The 19,106-nt window shown below is 49.0% G+C and overlaps 1 protein-coding gene across 1 annotated transcript in view; it reads right to left on the minus strand.

Moving 5' to 3' along the window:
• LOC119449676 (cytochrome P450 3A14-like) overlaps positions 1–7,166 on the minus strand; it is a 35,639-nt gene extending 28,473 nt beyond the window's left edge. Inside the window, exon 1 of the mRNA XM_037712898.2 lies at positions 6,992–7,166. Within this exon, the coding sequence (XP_037568826.1) occupies positions 6,992–7,050 (59 nt within the window). The 5' untranslated portion in view covers positions 7,051–7,166. The remainder of the gene's footprint in view (positions 1–6,991) is intronic.
• Between the last annotated feature and the right edge of the window lie 11,940 nt (positions 7,167–19,106).

Genomic DNA, 19,106 nt, shown 5'->3' on the forward strand with positions numbered 1-19,106 from the left:
CAAGTGCAAAGGGGTGAAGCCGGTAGTTTCCTGAACGGCAGTATTATATGCAAACGTAACGTATGGGAGAACGTCGTCCCAGTTTTTGTGGTCGACGTCAACATACATGGAAATCACATCAGCGATCGTTTTGTTTAGCCTTTCTGTGAGCCCATTAGTCACCACAAAGCCACTGCTTACCAGCAGTGGCTTTGTGGTGAACTGTACCACTGAGATGCATGATATCTGCTGTGAGCTGCGCTGTAAATTCTCTGCCACGGTCGGTTATAACCACTGTTGGAGCACCGTGGCGGTGTACGATGCCATGTACAAAGAAGGTCGCAATATCATTAGCAGTGCCTCGTGGGAGAGCTCGGGTTTCAATGTAACGTGTAGTCTGTGGCAACAGCAATCCAATGGTTACCAACCCTCGACGTCGGGAATGGTCCAAGTAAATCTATGCCAACTTGCTGAAAAGGGATTCGCGGAGGATCAACGTGATGGAGAAGTCCAGCGGGACGCACGGGTGGTGTCTTGCGTCTCTGGCAGTCGCGGCATGTCTTCACATTTTGCTTTACGTCACGGCGAAGATTAGGCCAGACGTACTTTTGGTGTATGCGTGAAAACGTCCGTGCGAATCCCAAGTGGCCCGAAGATGGCTCGTCGTGAGAGGCCCGCAGGATGTCGGCACTTAGTGCGGATGGCACTACAAGGAGGCAGGCGGTTGAGGTCGAGTGAAAACCCAATTTGTAGAGGACGCCATCGCGGAGAAAAAAAAACGATGATAACTTACGGACGAACATACGAGGCGGCTCTGGTAGACGGTTCCCAAGGTAGTCGATGAGAGGCCGGAGTTCTGAATCATCGCGCTGTTGCTTGCTGATGTCTGATACTGTGATAATGGAAAGAAATGCGTCCTCTTCATCAACGTCGAATGGCGATGGTTGAAGTGGAGCACGCGACAGGCAGTCGGCGTCGGTGTGTTTACGCCCGGACTTGAACACTGCCGTCATATCGTATTCCTGCAAGCGAAGACTCCAGCGTGCAAGACGGCCAGATGGATCCTTCAGATTGGCGAGTCAGCACAATGAATGGTGATCTGTCACAACTCGAAACGATCGGCCGTACAATTATGGTCGGTACTTAGCAATTGCCCACACAACAGCCAAGCATTCCTTCTCCATAGTGGAATAGTTCCTTTCAGCTGGAGACAAAGTGCGGCTTGCGTACGCAGTGACGCGCCACTGTACGAGGACGGCACCAAGACCAATAAACGTTTTTGGCATCCGTGTGCAACTCGGTGTCACTGTCTTCGTAAAAGTGTCCTAGAGCTGGAGGTGTTTGCAGACGTTTCTGGAGTTCACAGAAGGCCTCTTGTTGGTCCTGCTCCCGGACAAATGGAACATTATCCTTTGTTAACCTTTGGAAAGGTTCGGCTCTCATTGAAAAGTTAGCCACTAAGCGTCCATAATATGCGCAAAGCCTTAGAAAAAGACGGAGTTCGGGTTTGTTCGAAGGTGTTGAAACAAAGTAACAGCAATGGTATTGTCGGCGTCTGGTCGAATGCTTTCGTAGCGGACGACATGGCCTAAAAATTTATGTTCGTCATACACGAAATGGCATCTTTCACGCTTTAGACACAGGCCAGCAGTACGAATTGCGTCAAGGACTGCTTGTAAGCGCTGGAGATGCTGCTCGAATGTTTCTGAAAACACAACGACATCATTCAAATAGACAAGGCAGGACTGCCACTTGAGAGCTGATAGAACCGTGTCCATCATGCGCTGAAAAATAGCAGGCGCAGAGCACAATCCGAAAGAAAGGACCTTGAATTCGTAGAGTCCGTCAGGCATAATAAATGCGGTTTTCTCACGGTAACGGTCATCAACCTCTATTTGCCAGTAGCCGCTGCGAAGGTCCATCGATGAGAAGTATCGGGCATGTCGAAGGCGGTCCAAAGAATCGTCGATGCGGGGAAAGGGATAAACGTCCTTCTTCGTAACGTTGTTAGGCTTGCAATAGTCAACGCAAAAACGCATTGTACCATGTTTCTTTTTCACCAGTACCACAGGTGACGCCCATGGACTGGTGGAGGGCTGTATGATGTCGTCGGTAAGCATTTGTTGGACTTGATTTCTGATGGCGTCTTGCTCTTTACGAGAAACACGGTAGGCACGTTGGAGCACGAGTCTTTCATTGGGATTTGTAATAATTCTGTGTTTCGTAATAGGCGTTTGGTTGACCTTCGATGTTGAAACGAAACAGTCCGCAAGAAAACTGTAAAGGGCTTCGAATGCTAGCTTGTTGTTCACCTGATAATTTCGAATTCACATCAATTTTGCTGTTGGCCGGTACATCACAGTTAGAATCTCCACCATTGTGTCCTACAGTTAAACAAGCAGGAGAGTCACTGACTGGCTCCAAATAGGCGATGGCAGCTCGTGGGGCGAAGTGCTGGTATTCACGACTGAAATTGGTCACTAAAATCTGAGCAGTCCGTGACAACAGCTGCAAGATGCCGCGGGCTACGCAAACCTGTCGAGCCAACAATACTGACAGATTCCCTTAAGTGATTCCGAGAAGGGGAGGATCATCGTCTGTTTCTACGGTGATCAACGTAGTATTCTGTGGTGGTAAAGTAGCGCAGCCACCCGAAACGCGTAACACCGTGGACTGTGGGTGATAGTTCAACGTGATAGATAGGTGATGATAGGTGATAGGTGACAGATCAACGTAGTACTCCGTGGTGGTAATCCAAAATCAAAAAAGATGGCTGACTAATGGAGTAGCACACGAGGAATAAGGATTATAAACAGGGATAAGGTGCCTCAGAAAGGCTGGCCAATGTTTCGATAGGAGGACCTATCTTCGTCAAAGGCGAAGATAGGTCCTCCTATCGAAACGTTGGCCAGCCTTTTTGAGGCACCTTATCCCTGTTTATAATCCTTATTCCTCCGTGGTGGTAAAGTAGCGCAGTCACCCGAAACGCGTAACACCGTGGACTGTGGGTGATAGTTCAACGTGATAGATAGGTGATGATAGGTGACAGGTGATAGATCAACGTAGTACTCCGTGGTGGTAAATTAGTGCAGTCACCCGAAACGCGTAACACCGTGGACTGTGGCTGATAGTCGTCCTAATGAGTTGCGTGTTCGCTGGAAAAAGTGACAAGCAACTCGCGAAGGTTTATGATTGCCCCGTACTCCAGAAGAAAGTCCATGCCGAGTATGACTAGCCTAGAGCACTCTGACAGTATAATAAATGAACTGACAAATGTGGCCTCACGAATTTGTACCCTCGCCGTGCATTTTCCGATTAGCGTCAGCACATGACCGCCCGCTGTACGGAGCTTACGAGTAGGTCCTGGCCACGGTGTCGTCACCTTGCGAAGTGCAGTAGCCATTTGTCCACTCATAACAGAATAATCGGCACCAGTATCGACAAGAGCGGTTACCGGGTGGTTATCTATACAAACGAGTATGTCGGCTGAAGCATGCTCACGCTTTTAGAAGGAAGGTGCCAAAGGTACGCAGTCGTCGTTGTCGTCATCGTCATCGTCGTCGTCGGGGTTTCGAGGAGGATCTTTCTAAGTTCGTTGGACAGCGGCCCCACGCCCGGAGGTCGCTGTTCTTAGTTTCCCCGACTTGGGCTCACGGGCCGGTTGCCCACGGAAGCGGAGAACGTAGAGTAGCGGCTAGGTGACGCTGATCGTCGACGAGGTGGTGATCGTGACTGACGCCTCTGCGGAGACGGAGATCGGGTCGTTCGCAGGGACTGTTCAAACGGTGGGAACTGCGCGTACGGCGACGAACGTCGACTGGCCAGATATTGCTGGATTTCTCTCTGGCGCTCTCCCTTACGTGGGCGACGAGCGCCGGGTTTGTAGCCCTTAAGTCCTATACTTCGGTAATAGCAGGCACGGTACAAGTGGCCCGCTTCGCCACAGTGGAAGCAGAGTAGCTGATAGTCAGGTGTGCGCCACACGTCTGACTTTCGCTTATTGATTCGGGGGCTCGTGGACTCGTATATGCTTGTATATGTGAAGCTTGGTCCTGGAAGTGGCACAGCGGTTCTTCAGAAGAATGTGGGTTACGGTGGTTCACGGGCTGCGCAGGTAGCCTGAGTGCTTGTGCATAAGTCAGTATGGGGGCGGCTTCAGGCCTGGTTTGTACAAATGGCTGTGCCGCCTGGCGGACTTCTTCGCGGACGATATCTGTGAGGGATGTTACGGTTGGCTGAAATCGCAATCCCTGTAGTGGAACGGCCGCGGCCAGCGTGGCGTGTGGAGAACCAGCGACGCAGGAGGCTGTCTCCTGTGTCTGGCTTGCGGTCGACATCCTCTGAAGATCTTGCAGGCCGTATTCCGGAGGCAGTCTTTAAAGCCGCCGGCGTTTGAGTAGGTTGTCCGCTTCCAGTTCCTGGGGGTCAGGGTACATAGACGCGTGCCCAGCACGTCCACCAGTTTGTCACAGACAAAACTACAAATAACTTCGGTCGACGCTATAGATCCTTTATGATGATGATGATGACCTTATCATCCTTGGCACATGCCCACGCACGGGGATCGGCCAAGAGTCGGGCAGATTTTATATACAGGGTGTTTCAGCGAACACTTTCAAAATTTATTAAAGCTTGCCTGTGGCAGATAGCCCAATTCTAGTTAATGAACTGGTCTAGTCGAAGAGGTGGAAATTACTTGCACAAAAAATCGAAATGCATATTCGACTAATTAGCAAAAAATTACTAAATAAATTTTAACTAATTACCTGATGGCCCATATTGCAATTTACAAATTGCAGCCGTGGAATTCGCAAGGCGGATCCACTTAGAATTAATTCTCAGGATGACACTAGTTTCGAGATAATAATTCCCGAACTTTGAGGAGAAATGCATTGGCGTTCCAGTTAATTTTGTGCTGCAATGAAAGCGACGTTTTGTTAAGAAACTAACTGGAACGCCAATGCATTTCTCCGCAAAGTTCGGGAATTATTATCTCAGAACTGGTGTCATCCCTAGAATTCGTTCCAAGTGGATCCGCTTTGCGAACCCCACGGCTACAATTCGTAAATTGCAATATGGGCCATCAAGTAATTAGTTAAAAACTTACTTAGTGAATTTTTGCTAATTATTCGATTGTGCAGTTCAATTTCTTGTGCAAGTAATGTCCAGCTCTTCGAGTCGGCCAGCTCATGAACTACAATTGTGCTATCTGCCAAAGGCAACCTTTAAGAACTTTTGAAAGCATTCGCTGAAACACCCTGTATGTGCTAAGTGAATAAATTTAGCAAATGCGTAATTTTGGTAAATATATTAAGCGAATAAATACTAAGACAATTGAGTGGACAATAAATATATAAAAAGTATACATACTAGTACAAAATATCTTTTATGAAGCTGTCCTGGCACCTTCGTCGTTGTTTTCTTCGGGGAGCAACGCAACATGCGTAGCATGTTGCACCAAATTCCACCGAGTGGCTGTCAGTTGTGTCAAGGTCGTGGCAATATAGCCTTACTGCGTATAGCTGCCTAATAATTTGCTATTGCAATAAATGATTCGCCTTTCTGGCGAAACTGCGACATTTAAAACAAATGACGCTGATATTATTGAATGATACATCTGGGGACCAAAAGCCCATGTATACTGATAGTTTGACCTTGTCCACCAGCTCAACAGGTGCCGTTGTCATTCCGGCTACGCTGTCACATTGAAACTGTTGCATATAACAACATCTACGGCGTATATATGCATATAACATGCTACCCTGCGTTCTGTTATACAAGTTCTATACAAGAGCGACCAGGCAAATGGGTCGATCGTATTTTACGTGAGCCGGCATATTACTTTTACGGCAAGATTTATGTAGGGAATTATTGTTTCATTTTGCAGAGCAGAGGGGGGGCGCTCACTAGCGGTACTATGAGGCTGGCTTGACGTTTCCAACCGCAGCTCCTATGACGTTTATATATATATATATATATATATATATATATATATATATATATATATATATATATATATATAATACGCAAGTACACCCGGCGATATTGACCGGACAGCCAACTGGCTGAGCGTACAGACGCAACACTATCGGTAAATTCACTGTTGACAAAAAACAACTGTGCACGTTGAGTTTAGTTGTGTTGCAGGTAATTGACCATGTAACTAATGCTTCTCGTCACGTAAATTCCGACATGTGCTTCGAGCTGCTTTTTTTTTATTATTATTATCAGACCACGAAGATAACATGTACGCAAAAACGCAGCAGGGTTTGACATTTTTGCGGTGACACTTTTTGGACTGCTGTCGGCCGTCACGAAATCTGTCAGGCTCGTTTCATGGAATATGAGAGCGCGTTTAAGATCTCGTGCCGTGGCTAAATTACCGTGTCAGTTTTGATGCGGGAGTAAAAGGACTGTTGCTGCGCAAACACTTGTTTCGACTCGTCTTTCGGGTCACTTTGATACAATTTCATATCATATATTGCACCAGTGCAACATTTCTATACAGCATTCTTTTTTTTTTTTTTTGCTTCGCAGCGCAAGTACCTTAATTTATTTGTTTTAAAATTCATTGAGCGCACGTTAAGTTCCCTTTCTAATTACCAGCAACGATCTCTCTGCGAAGCCTAGTAGCAAAGAATGATCAACTCAAAGCAACCTCATTATCCATTTATAAGTGCTATAAATATGTCCCGCTTTCACTCTCCCGTGGTAAGTGACGGCGTCATCGAGGTCATGGGTTCGGTGTAACGCGATGCCGGGAATTCGTCCCGTTGATACGAGACGTGACACTAAGGTTTTGGAGCGCGAGTTCTTCAGGCCTCATCTAAACCATGTTACATTATCTAATCGCATTGTACTAAGTACAATATGATTACATTATGAGCATCATTATGAGGTAAGAGTAGTAGAATCACGTCAAGTGACTACCCCTCATAGCCGAACTGTGGCTCTAGGACGCAAAACGCAACCAGTTATTAAATTGCAGCCATTTCTGGTTACAACTGCTCACATGAATAGCACCGCCAGCAGCAACACGATGAGCAGCAGCAGCACAGCAGTCGCCGACATGACTCCTTCGGATTGTCGCTGGAAAGTGGGGGGCCGAAGAGCGGCTTTGTCGAGAAGGGTGCGCAGTTCGTAGCCACCTGGCAAATTCCAGCCAGGTTAATGGACCTGCCATATAATTGTTTTCCTGCGGATGTCAAGGGGAACATGTGACGCCGCTATTTCAGAACACATTCTAGCTCTGTGAAATTTTTGATAGGCATCCGCGTCAGAGCTCAATCTGTCTAATTTCGCAATGCTGGGCAGCGTCGCGCTCGCTTTGTGCACTAGAAAGCCAACCACACAATAGTCACTGCGCTTTCGCATTCAAGAAAAAAGAAAAGAAGGTGTATTAACCCCTTGAAATCGGATAGGCTAACTTGGGAAGAAGGGGGGGGGGGGGGGGGGGGGGGTCCAAGCAGATTCAACTAAATTCTGTAGTGTGCCGCGCGGTATGTACGTCGTAAGGTGCGGAAAAAAAGAATGATCCAACCAGCCTCATCTTTGACATCACTTGACACTTGACATCTACACAATGCGAAGCATTGCTTAGATGTCAAGCGGAGTTGTTAACAATGGAGCTGTTGTCAAGTGGAGTTGTCAACAATGTCAACAACAGCATTGTAGTGATACCCACTGACCGTAGTTGGCGACAAATGGGTTCCTTGAAGAGAAGACGCATACTCACTGTGGGCACGCCACTAAAACTTCCGACCAACAAGAGGCTAACAGCTTCGCTGTAAGACTTCCTGGAACAATTAAATCCAGCCCGCATGGCACTCCGACCCAGTCCTGGCAACGTCGGTTGTTTCGAATGTATACTCCTGCTTGCCTTGGTTGGCTTTATTTTTCATTTAATTTACGCTAAATTGCATAGTGTGTTAAGAAAAATGCATCTTTAATAAGGGTTCTCGGGCACTCTCTGTTTAAACAAATGTGAAACAAAGTGCTATCCCCAGATAAGCACTGAAACGAGTAAAACGACATGTATCGCATTTGAAATAACATGTGCAATCCTAGTGCCTCGTAGAAGATTTCCTATTTACCATTCTACATAGAATGGTAAAATTCGCTAAAATTCGGACATCTATAAGCCTCAAACTTGCAAGTTCCCTCATAAGAACAGCATATATCGTCATCCTGTTAACTGCACTTGTTGGGTAAGTTAAAACAGAAAATCTAGATTTATTTTGTAGGCCCATTACACGCGTATATACAATATGGAACTACTTCGGCAAAAGGAATTACCCTTGAATAAGCTTCCATTTTCTAATATATCTAAAAAAAAAAACCACAGGGCATCAGCAAAACACGCAGCACTCACCAGAGCTGGACATAATTTCATTTTTGCAGTGTCGTAAATTTTAATCAAATTCGCTCGGCAGCGGACTTAAGCAGCAAATATATATATATATATATATATATATATATATAGGGTTGTTTGTTTTGGGGTAAAACCCGACTATATATACCCGATTTTACACCTCGAACATGTTGCCGGAGAATCGGGTTCAACCCGATTTCTCCCAGAATTCCAACACCACATACTAGCTTTTTTTTTTTTATGCTGCACGGAGTTTGCGGTCTACACGCGCTGGCTACCCTGCCTCCAGACAACGAAGTTAGATCCTGTTGGCTTAAGTGAACTCCTGTGACCTATAAACTTCACAAGCTGCGCGCAGCACTGTGGAGGCGACACGGCTCTCAACCAACCGCCCAACGCCTAACTCCGAGTTAGTAACTCACTGTGGCATTCTACGGAGGCCGGCTGAAGAACAGCGACAATAGGCGTTGGGGTGGAACCGCCTCGGCACGCTACGTAGCTTTGGCCCTGCTGCACGCAGCTTGTGAAATGCACAATCAATCCCCGTTCGACCACGCAAAATAGAAGGAAAGAGGGCGACGATGACCAGCTTTTTGTGAATAAAATGTTTCATTTTCTAGAAGATATCAATGATCTTTACTGTCATTATGACGTAATAATGTCCAAACAAACGCCGAACTTCGGAATATTTGCAAGCAAACCGCTGTGTCCCCCCCCCCCCCCCCCCCCCCTATTAGCAGCTTGAAACAGATCCCTAGTTTTAACGCGTTCGCGTTAAAACTAGGAATCAAGAATAAAAGAGAGAGATACAGAGAGAGAGAAAGAAAAAAGAAAAAAATAATGTAATGTATACTTAGTACATTTGTAAATTTAACACGAAAAAACGCGAATTTTGGAATGGTTCCACAAAACATCCGATTTCTCCCCGATTATCAGCTCGAAAAATTGCACCCGATTTTTACCCCCGCATTAAAAAAAGTATAAAACCCAAAAACGAACACTCCTATATATATATAATGGTTGTGTGTGTGTGTGTGTGTGTGTGTGTGTGTGTGTGTGTGTGTGTGTGTGTGTGTGTGTGTGTGTGTGTGTGTGTGTGTGTGTGTGTGTGTGTGTGTGTGTGTGTGTGTGTGTGTGTGTGTGTGTGTGTGTGTGTGTGTGTGTGTGTGTGTGTGTGTGTGTGTGTGTGTGTGTGTGTGTGTGTGTGTGTGTGTGTGTGTGTGTGTGTGTGTGTGTGTGTGTGTGTGTGTGTGTGTGTGTGTGTGTGTGTGTGTGTGTGTGTGTGTGTGTGTGTGTGTGTGTGTGTGTGTGTGTGTACTAGCCTTCACGCGGCCCTAAATTTCGTTGCTGTTGGCCCTGTTGCAATAACATGCTGGCGAAACGTACTCGTGCCAATCAGTTATCGCAAGGGTTCGATGCTGAACATGATTCAAACTGAAAATGCTGCTCAGTGCAAGCATGCCGAGCAACAAGGGCTCCAGGTTGTGCTCGAATAAAAACAAGGCAGGCACGTGTTTGAAGGCTCTCCGCAATATATCGCTTCATGACAAGCTGACAGCTCGAGCATGAAACCCGTCATTCTTGCATGCAACCCAAGCAGAAATTATAGAGAGTGCTGTTGTATCCGCCGCCATGCCCTGCCCGGCTACGTCAGACAGCCGGACAACGGCGAACAGCCCCAGCACTGGTACACAAAAGCCGTTTATTATTAGTCCGCGATGAGGCTGTCATGTGACGGTTGATCCTACTAAGGCGCGTGCCTAGCGCCATTTAGTTTTGTACAATACAACTACTAAATACCACAATGTCCCCCCTCACAAAAGAGTCACTTAGCAAATTAACAAGCAACTGGAAAACAGTTTAGGAAAACGGTTTGATGTCGAAACACAGGTCAATGTCCTTCATAGTCTTTAAACCACGACGGTGCTCTTCTTTGCCTCGTCGAACACCTTAGCTCTGGAACGTTCTTTTCAACTGGTGTCCCCACAGATGGCGGTTGATGTTGTCCACTGTTTTCTAGCTGTGACTCGCCAAGAGACGTTACTGCTTCATGCCAGCAGCTTCTTGCAACAGTAGATGGTGTAACTGGTCAGGGTACTAACCTATCACGGTTCCAGGTGCGGCCGTCATTACGTTTGTAAGTGTCCTGGCCACATTGATCAACGACAGTGAACGGGCTTGAGTTCAATGAGCCCTTAGGCACGTGACCTGGCAACCTGACTAGTGCCGGCTGAGCTGTTGTTAACGAAGCATGATTCGCAGCTCGTCGACAGTCAGTGTAGGCTTTACTTGCTTGCTGCTCTTGTGCTACTCTGCCGAGGACGCCTTTCATCTCTGCCTGCAGGTCCTCGAAAAACTGGTTACTCGGCGTTCCTACAGATCCAGTTTTGTTTATGGGTGACGGCCGTGCATAAGGACGGAAGGCTTCAATCCTGTGGTGGCTATCGTGAAATGATAAACTCCAAAATATTCGGTGATTTCTTCCTTCAGAGGCGGACGTTCTCAGTGTACAAACTTGAACATACTCTTTGAGTACCCTGTTAAACTTTTTTCCTTGGCCGTTAGCTTGCAGGTGATAGACTGCCGAATATGCCGAATATCCGCGAATGATAGACTGCCGCATTCCTTCAGATAGCTGTCAAGCTCAAGCTCGCGTGCTATAAACTGAGGGCCATGGTCTCTCACAATCTCGTCTAGGTATCATTCCCTTCTAAAGACGCTTCGCAGAAAGAAGATAACTGTTGCAGTAGTCTCTTTTGCAGAGAAGCAAACCTCTGACCACTGGCTGAAGTAGACAATAACCGTAATGGCCAAGCGACAATCTGCAGGTACATTGGCGAAAGGGCTCACGATACTGACTCCCAACTTCTCCTATGGTGCAGATGGGAATGCAACTGGCTGCAGAGGTGGTGTCGCGGGTTTCGCAGACTTGTCAACAGCTTGGCACACACTGCAAGATGCAATCACTTGATGTACTTCCTTGCAGATAACTTCCTTGCACATACTGGTAGAGCTCTACGCTCTACCAGTATCACTCACGTAGTTGCTGATTTGTCCTTGTTATCCCCGGGCGAGGTTCGTGGACTGCGTCAAAAAGCCGTCCTACGAGGGACGAAGGTGCGACGAAACTGGTGTGCCCGAAGTAGGCGGTCTGCAACGACTGAGAGCTCAGTCCGCACCCGGTGCAACGGAACTGCTTCGGCAATCAACATCTTCACAGCAGGCCATGTTGAAGTCACTCACTTTACGACCTATTGAAGCAGCTGGTCCTGCAATGATCCAGCAACAAACTGCGCATGAGTAACGCATGTTGAGACAACGCAAACTGCATCTCCTCTCTCTTCCTCCTACACATTACCTTGGAGAGGCACCCTTGAAAGGGCATCAGCGACAGTATTCCTGTCACCCTTCTGGAATTCAATTGGATAGTTACATGTGAGCAGTATGGCGTGCCAACTTGAAATCCGGAACGGATGGCGACCTACTCCCTTCGTACTTTGGAGTATGATCAGAGAGCCTGGTGGTTAGTGCGCAAAGTGAATGGGCGGCCAAAATGCATACTGTCCAATGTTCTCATGTCCACAAGCAAGCAAGAGCTTCCAGTTCTCCAACAGACTACTTCTGTTCCTGTGGAGTAAGCCGTCGAGAAGCAAAAGCAATCGTTAGCAGCTCATCATCTTTCCTCTGCTGCAACACTGCTCCTAACCCAATGGATGATGCGTCCGTAGTGACAACAATGTCACGCACAGGATCAAACAGTTGTAAACATCCAGTTGCCAAGGAACATTTGAACTGCTCGTAAAAAGCTTGTCTTGCAGGATTCCGATTGAACGCGGCATTCTTACGAAGCAACTCGCGAAGAGGCTCAACAAGCACCGTATAGTGGGGTACGAACTTTGCGTAATAGCCTACCATGCCCAAGAATGAGCGCAGGGTACGATGTCTGTCGGTGTTCGTGCAGCCTCAATGGCGTCAACGTTGCTTCAAAGAGGGCGTATCCCCTGGTTACTGATAACATCACCAAGGAACTCGATTTCTTGGACATTGAAAATTTATTTGTCATTTAGTTTCAGCCCAGACTTCGCAATTAATTGCAAGACGTTTCAAATTCTTGAAGTGCTCATCACACGTACTCCCTTACACAATGACGTCATCTATGCAGCACAACGTGTTTTTGCTCTTTGCAAGATAGTGACCATTTTCCGAAAGGCAGACGGTGCAGATGCAAGGTTGAAACAGACGCGTTTGAATCTGTACAACCAACTATAGGTTATGATAGTTGTAAAATCTGCTTTCAAGTCTCAGCAGGACTTGGTAGTATGCCGCTGCTAAATCAGTCTTGGAATAGTACATTGCGCTGTGCCGTTTAGGCAATAGTTCTTCCGTGTGTGGGAGCGACAAGTTATCAAAGACAATCCCCTTGTTCGGCTCGCGCTGATCGACGCAGATTCTTATCCTGTCATTTTATTGCGATTGCAATTATATGGACACTCCAGGCACATTTCTGCCATTGTCGTTCTCGTCACCCTCATCGTTATGTTCCGTAAAACGTCCAATCACGATAACATCGTTGCCGTGCGCCGTACGCTGCATGTGCCAGTGAATGCTTGCGATGGTCAGCCGGCTATCGCGGTTCAATCTCGCGCGCGCGAGGGAGGAAGGCGGGGCATAAGACGGAGAAGCGCGCCGTCTTCTGTCCCGCGCGAGGCACGGGCGGGAGGCGAGTGAGAGGGGGCTGCTTACGGCGCGGCCGCGTGGGCTCCGTATCTTAACGGCTGGAGCTCTACGCTTGCCAGGGTATGTGGGTCACCTAAGTACCACATCCTGCACGCTGGACACGTGCACCGAGGCACCCTGCCGGACGGCCGGCCATGTCCAGGTGTGCCGTCTACGTTCGGGCGAGTATCCCCCATGTTGTGGTCTCTGTGGATGATCTGGCCGGTGGCGCGATGGAGGGCTGTGCGGTCACTGTCCGCATAGGCTCGTGCGACACCACCGTTGCCAGCGTGTACATACGCCCCCGTCTCGCCTGAGATGCCTCCAGCTTCCTGCCAGCATGGCAGGAAGCTGGATCCTGCCTGCTCCCCGATCCTGCCAGCATGGTGAGAGAAGCAGCCACGCACATCGTCCACCACCAGGACTGGACACAGGAGCAAGTGGCGGCACTGTGCAACAAGCCATTCCAACTCCACGAGCTGACCAAGGCCTTCGACCGTTCCAGGCGGCGAAGCGCCCCGGGAGCAGACGGGATAACCTTCCAGATGCTCCGCAACCTGGAAGACGCAGAGAGGGCTCGGCTCCTGGACTGCCTCAACGCCATCTGGACCAGTGGACAGCTCCCCGAGTCATGGCTCACTGCCATTGTCGTGCCTATACTAAAGGCACGAAAACCAGTCACTGCTCCATCGTCCTACAGGCCTGTCTCCTTAACATCCGCTGCCTGCACTCATGGAGTCCATGGCCCTGGCCCGTCTGGAGTGGATCTCCAGGGTGCTGGACTTCTTCCCTGAGCAGCAGACTTGTTTCCGGAGCCGCCGCTGCACAGCTGATTCCATTGGCGATGTCGCGTCGACACTGGAGAAGGCCAGGAGCGAGGGAGAGACAGCTCTGTTGGTTCTTCTCGACGTGCAGAGTGCCTTCGACGGACTGCCTAATCTGGTAGTGATGCACGTCCTCGATGAACTGGGGGTGTCTGGACGCATGGGGCACTTCGTGCATGCCTTCCTTGATTTATTCTGGGGTTTTACGTGCCAAAACCAGTTCTGATTATGAGGCACGCCGTAGTGAAGGGCTGCGGATTAATTTTGACCACCTGGGGTTCTTTAACGTGCACTACAACGCAAGCACACGGGCGTTTTTGCATTTCGCCTCCATCGAAATACGACCGCCGCGGCCGGGACTCGATCCCGCGACCTCGTGCTCAGCAGCTCAACGCCTTAGCTGACTGAGCCACCGCGGTGGGTTAAACCTATCGGGTCGCTCTTTCTGCGTACGTCTGGGCAATGCACAGAGCTCCCCGTAACCAGTCACGGCAGGCATGCCTCAGGGATCCGTGCTGAGTCCTTTTCTATTCAACGTGGCCCTAGCACGCCTGCCTTCAAACATCCCGAAGGGCCGGCGCATCGCTGTGCATTGCTCTGTGTATGCTGACGACATCGCTCTGTGGACCAGCGGTCCACGACGCAACCTCGCTGCAGTCCGGACCTGCCTCCAGGAGGCCCTGGACGCCTCGGTGGGCCGCCTTGCTTCCGTGGGCCTCTCGGTATCCCCCACCAAGACCAAGGCCCTCCATACACCCCCGCTCGACCACCCGACGAAGTGCTGCCTGTCTCGTCATAGGTGACACCAGGATACCATGGCAGAGGACAGTCACATACCTCGGGTTGCAGACTGCTGACTTGGACTCCCGCTGTGAAGGCTGTGGTGGCGCAGGTCCAGAGGGTCCAGAGAGCGGTGAGAGGCATTTTCCTAAGGGGGCGGGGATGCTTGCCATCCTGAGCGCTGCGACTGCATTCAGCAGCCGCCACCTCCAGCCTGCTCTATGCCCTGCCACTGATTACCCTCTCACCAACCCGGCTGACACGTCTGGAACAACTCCACCGGGGCTTCATCAGGAGCGTGCTGGGGCTGCCCCGGTCCTCACAGATAACGGCAACGCTTACAGAGGCGGGAGCGTGGCCTTTGTCTCTCCTGCTGCAGCAGCGTGGCTTGCTGCACACTGACAGGCTGGCCCACGGCCCTGACGGAGAACCCCTGCTCACCCGCCTGGCGGGCCGACCCTCTTCCAGAATGGGGAGCCTGGTCGAGACCTACCAGACAGTGGTCGGCCAGGTACCTCCAGCGGTGCGACTCCCACCACCGCACGAGAGGCCCTTAGTCATCTGCACCTCGCTGGAGGGACAGTTCTGTTTTGTGTGCGTGTGTGATTTTCTTTTCTTTCCTTCCTTTCTTTATTCTTTATTTTTACTTAGTTTTCTCTCTCTCGCCTTTCGCATCCCTTTACCCCTCCCCCGGTACAAGGTAGCCAACCGGAGATAACCTCTGGTTAACCTCCCTGTCTTTCCTTTACCCTTTTCTCTCTCTCTCTCCCTCTCTCTCTCTGGGGGGACACTCCAAGCGCCGGTCTTCCAGCTGCACACTCCTGCAGGTGGCCACCTCTAAGCTGGAGGAAGAGCTGGCAGGGAGACTGCTCGTCTTCATGGAAGGCTCCGTCCTCCCCGACACCGGTTCGGCCACTGCAGCCTCTGTGGCCCAGTGCTTGGCAGGGATTCCACTTGCCGACTCTCCTTCTCGGCCAGCTCCACCGCTGCTGAGATGGCGGGCCTTCACCTGGCCGCAGACCTGCTGGCAGCAGACCCTCCTGGAGTACCTGTGGCGGTGGTCTGCGACTCAAGAGCAGCTCTCCAGGCCGTGTGTCTCCCGGAGAGGGCTGGCCTTAGTGCAGCCCTCTTGGTAGCCAAGCTTCACGCCCTCCACGCCAGTGGCACCGATTGTCTCGTTGCACTGGATCCCTGCACACGTGGGAATCCCGGGCAATGAAGAGGCAGATGCCTTGGCAAAGGAGGCACACAGCATGGACACAGCGATCAGCCCGGCAGTCATTGCCAGGAGCACCTTGCAGCGACTGCTGCTGAGCTGTCACCTCGACGCACGCGTGGCGAGGCGGAGTCCGCCGACACGGCTGCCGGACCGGGGACTGGCAAGGAGGGAGAGATCCCTGCTGCTACGCCTACGGATTGGCTGCTGCTGGACAGCCGCTCGGAGCTTCCGCCTGGGTAGAACTGACTCACCATCCTGCACACAACGCGGGGCAGACGAAACACTGGAGCACCTCCTATGTTTCTGCCCCGCACTCAACCAACACTGAGCCATGGTACCATGGTGGCTCAACTACACCGCTAGGCCTGCCTTCAGCCTCCAGCACGGACCTGCTCTTCCCAGCCCGCAGTTCCAGCAGGGCATTCAAGGTCAGTACTCTGCTACCTTGCCGATTCGATGCTGGCTGACCGACTGGAAGGGCACCCTGCCCGAGACGATGGCGACTACCCTCTCCCTCCCCTTCTTCCACGTTTCCTACTTTCTATCCCCCTTTCCCCGTCCCTCAGATGCTGAGCTGTGCTCCCTATAAGGGCTGCAGAAGCATGCATCTGCTCTCTTGCAACCTCTACTACTATTACTTGACAGCGATCTGCGACGTGCACAAATTTCGCACCCGCGTGCGCCTCATCCTCAAAGCAGTGTTGTACACGTTCCTCTAAAACAGGAACGAAAGCTCGTTCCTCGTTCCTTCCCAATCTTGGAACGAGTTCCCGTTACAAGTTACTTTAATGCGAAAGGAACGCGAAAGGAACGTTCCAGTTACACTTCTAACATTGGAACGTGTCGGTACATTAACGTTACATTTTATTTTTAAAAATTAAGATATAGTGTTGGGTAACACTGCCGCGAATTAAAGTGAGTAATTTAAAGATCACCTCGAACTGCGTATATTATACTAATTTGAACATCGCCGGCGGCAGATTATCTGGAGATAAAAAGAATCCAAAGAAACGCTCCTAGACGAATTTTTTTCAAGGCAGCACCGGACTTGTCTACCTGAAAATTTGGTACTCGTCTATTACAAGTGCAACACATATGGCACTTCCACTTCGGTCTTCAAATGCGCAGGCAGAATACTGCCCTTCAGATCTGCAAATAGAAGGTTACTCACCTGCACAAATATCCTCCTAAGACCCAAACACAACAACGGGACATAATCGCTCTTCAAGGTAATTTTTATTGTCGACTGTTATGTCATGAAATTGAAAAACAATTTTTTTTAATTTGCATACCAGGGATAGTACCAAAAACTCCGTCTTCACATACGCGAAAGAAATGAATATCGCCATCATCTCCTCGTGTTAGCTGTGGTAGAAATTGCATTTCATTGTTTAAACGCTGAGATGAAGATGAAACTATGTGTAATACATTGCCATGTTGCTGCCGCGTCCGGTATTTTCACGCAATCTCGGTGACTTCGAAACACGCCTCGAAGTCTTTCGACCGTTTGGGACGACACAGAGGTCTAGACCATTTTATTGTTAAATTTCTCGAAAGCGGATGACAAGACTATGAGTAAACCACTTCATTACAGTTACACATGCACCGTATTTCACACCAAGCGTGAATATCTTCCGTAATCGCTTCCGGGTGAATTTCGAAAAAAAGTTGAAGGCAATGTGCAATGGGGACAAGGGGTCTCAGGAAGATATAATTAAATTTCTTGCACAAGAAACCGCATCGAAAGGAACAATACATAGGCGTTTAATGAATGCTGATTCTATATTGCAGTATGAGTGGATAAAGAAATGTCCAGAATAGATATTCGCAATTTAGTAAAGACCCTTGTTTGAACTCGGCAAGAGATACATCTCGATGTCAGTGTCCGACAAGCCGGCATGGAGGGAAAAAACTACAGGAGGGAGCGTCACATGACAATGCTTGAAGCCTAGTCATAAAAAAGATATAGAATGGAGAACTCACGAAAGAAAATGCATCATAGTCACGTGACAGGCAAGCGTTAGTTCGCTGCGCTTCACGCGGTTGCCCATCCGCCCTGCATTATATGTGCTGCGTACTTGTGTGCGTCTTTTCAGTGCCGTGGAACGTTTAAAGATGGAATGCCGTTCCCTCTGCTGTTCCTTCGTAAAACTAACGTGTTGCCGTTACAGTTCCACCGACCCTAAAGGAACGGTGGCGTTCCTCCGTTCCTCCCAAAAGGAACTAGTTCCAGGAACGGCGTTCCAAGGAACGCGGTTTCGTACAACACTGCCTCAAAGCGAACTGCGCTGTGGACAAAGTACGCCCAGTGCCGGTGGCTTCATATGCGCTGTGCTTTCGACGTTGAGTTGCGTTGAAGCGAGAGACAGCACGAAGGTCAATTCGCTCGCTGCTGCTGCCACACTTCCTGACTAGAGCGTGTTGACAGCGAGTTTCTTCGGTCATCGAATGAGTGCGTTCATGTTTACCTGTGCGCGCGTGACACCTTGATTGTTAATTTTGTAAGTAAGCGAATGTTTGCAAGTTTGTACGGCCGATAAAACTAATATCCTTACTTCGTATAGCTGTCTACTAATTTGCTATCGCAATCGATGCCTCGCCTTTCGGGCGAGACTGCGACTTTTGTGTGTGTGTGACTTATTCAGTTTTTTTCTCACTTGCAGGTCAAAAAGCGATCCACTTCAGTAGTAAACCCTCTGTAGTTGTCATTCGTTCATTTATTGAATGGATTTCAATTCTCCATTTGATTCACTTCAAGGATGACTTTATATGCAGATGAAAGGGTGTCTTTAGTCCTTTACTGTACGGGTGCTCCGCTCACTGTAAAAATTGCTGAGTGATTTGTTGTCTTTACTTTCGCATGTTACCCGTGATCTATTTCACGTCATTCTAAAACACTACTACGCCTATTCGTTTTCTGAGTAAAACGCGTAATTGTCACGTCCACGGCGCTTTCGTTATTGCCCTGACTGAAGTCAACAGCCGCAAGGATAAGTTGCGGCGCTGTATCGAACTCTGAGCATACGCCAAAAAGCCTATTTTAACCATAGACCCCAACCTGCACCAAATCATCCGGTTTTAGCTTTTAACCATTTTTTTTCTTTTTCTCCTTTTTTTCCTTGCTTACGTGAATGTCTAGTATGGGAGTTAAATGAATGAAAATAATCTTTCATAAAATATAAATAACTTCGTTGCGTATTTTAGAAAAAAATCATAG

This window comes from Dermacentor silvarum, chromosome 4, assembly GCF_013339745.2.
Source record: "Dermacentor silvarum isolate Dsil-2018 chromosome 4, BIME_Dsil_1.4, whole genome shotgun sequence".
NCBI lineage: Eukaryota > Metazoa > Arthropoda > Arachnida > Ixodida > Ixodidae > Dermacentor > Dermacentor silvarum.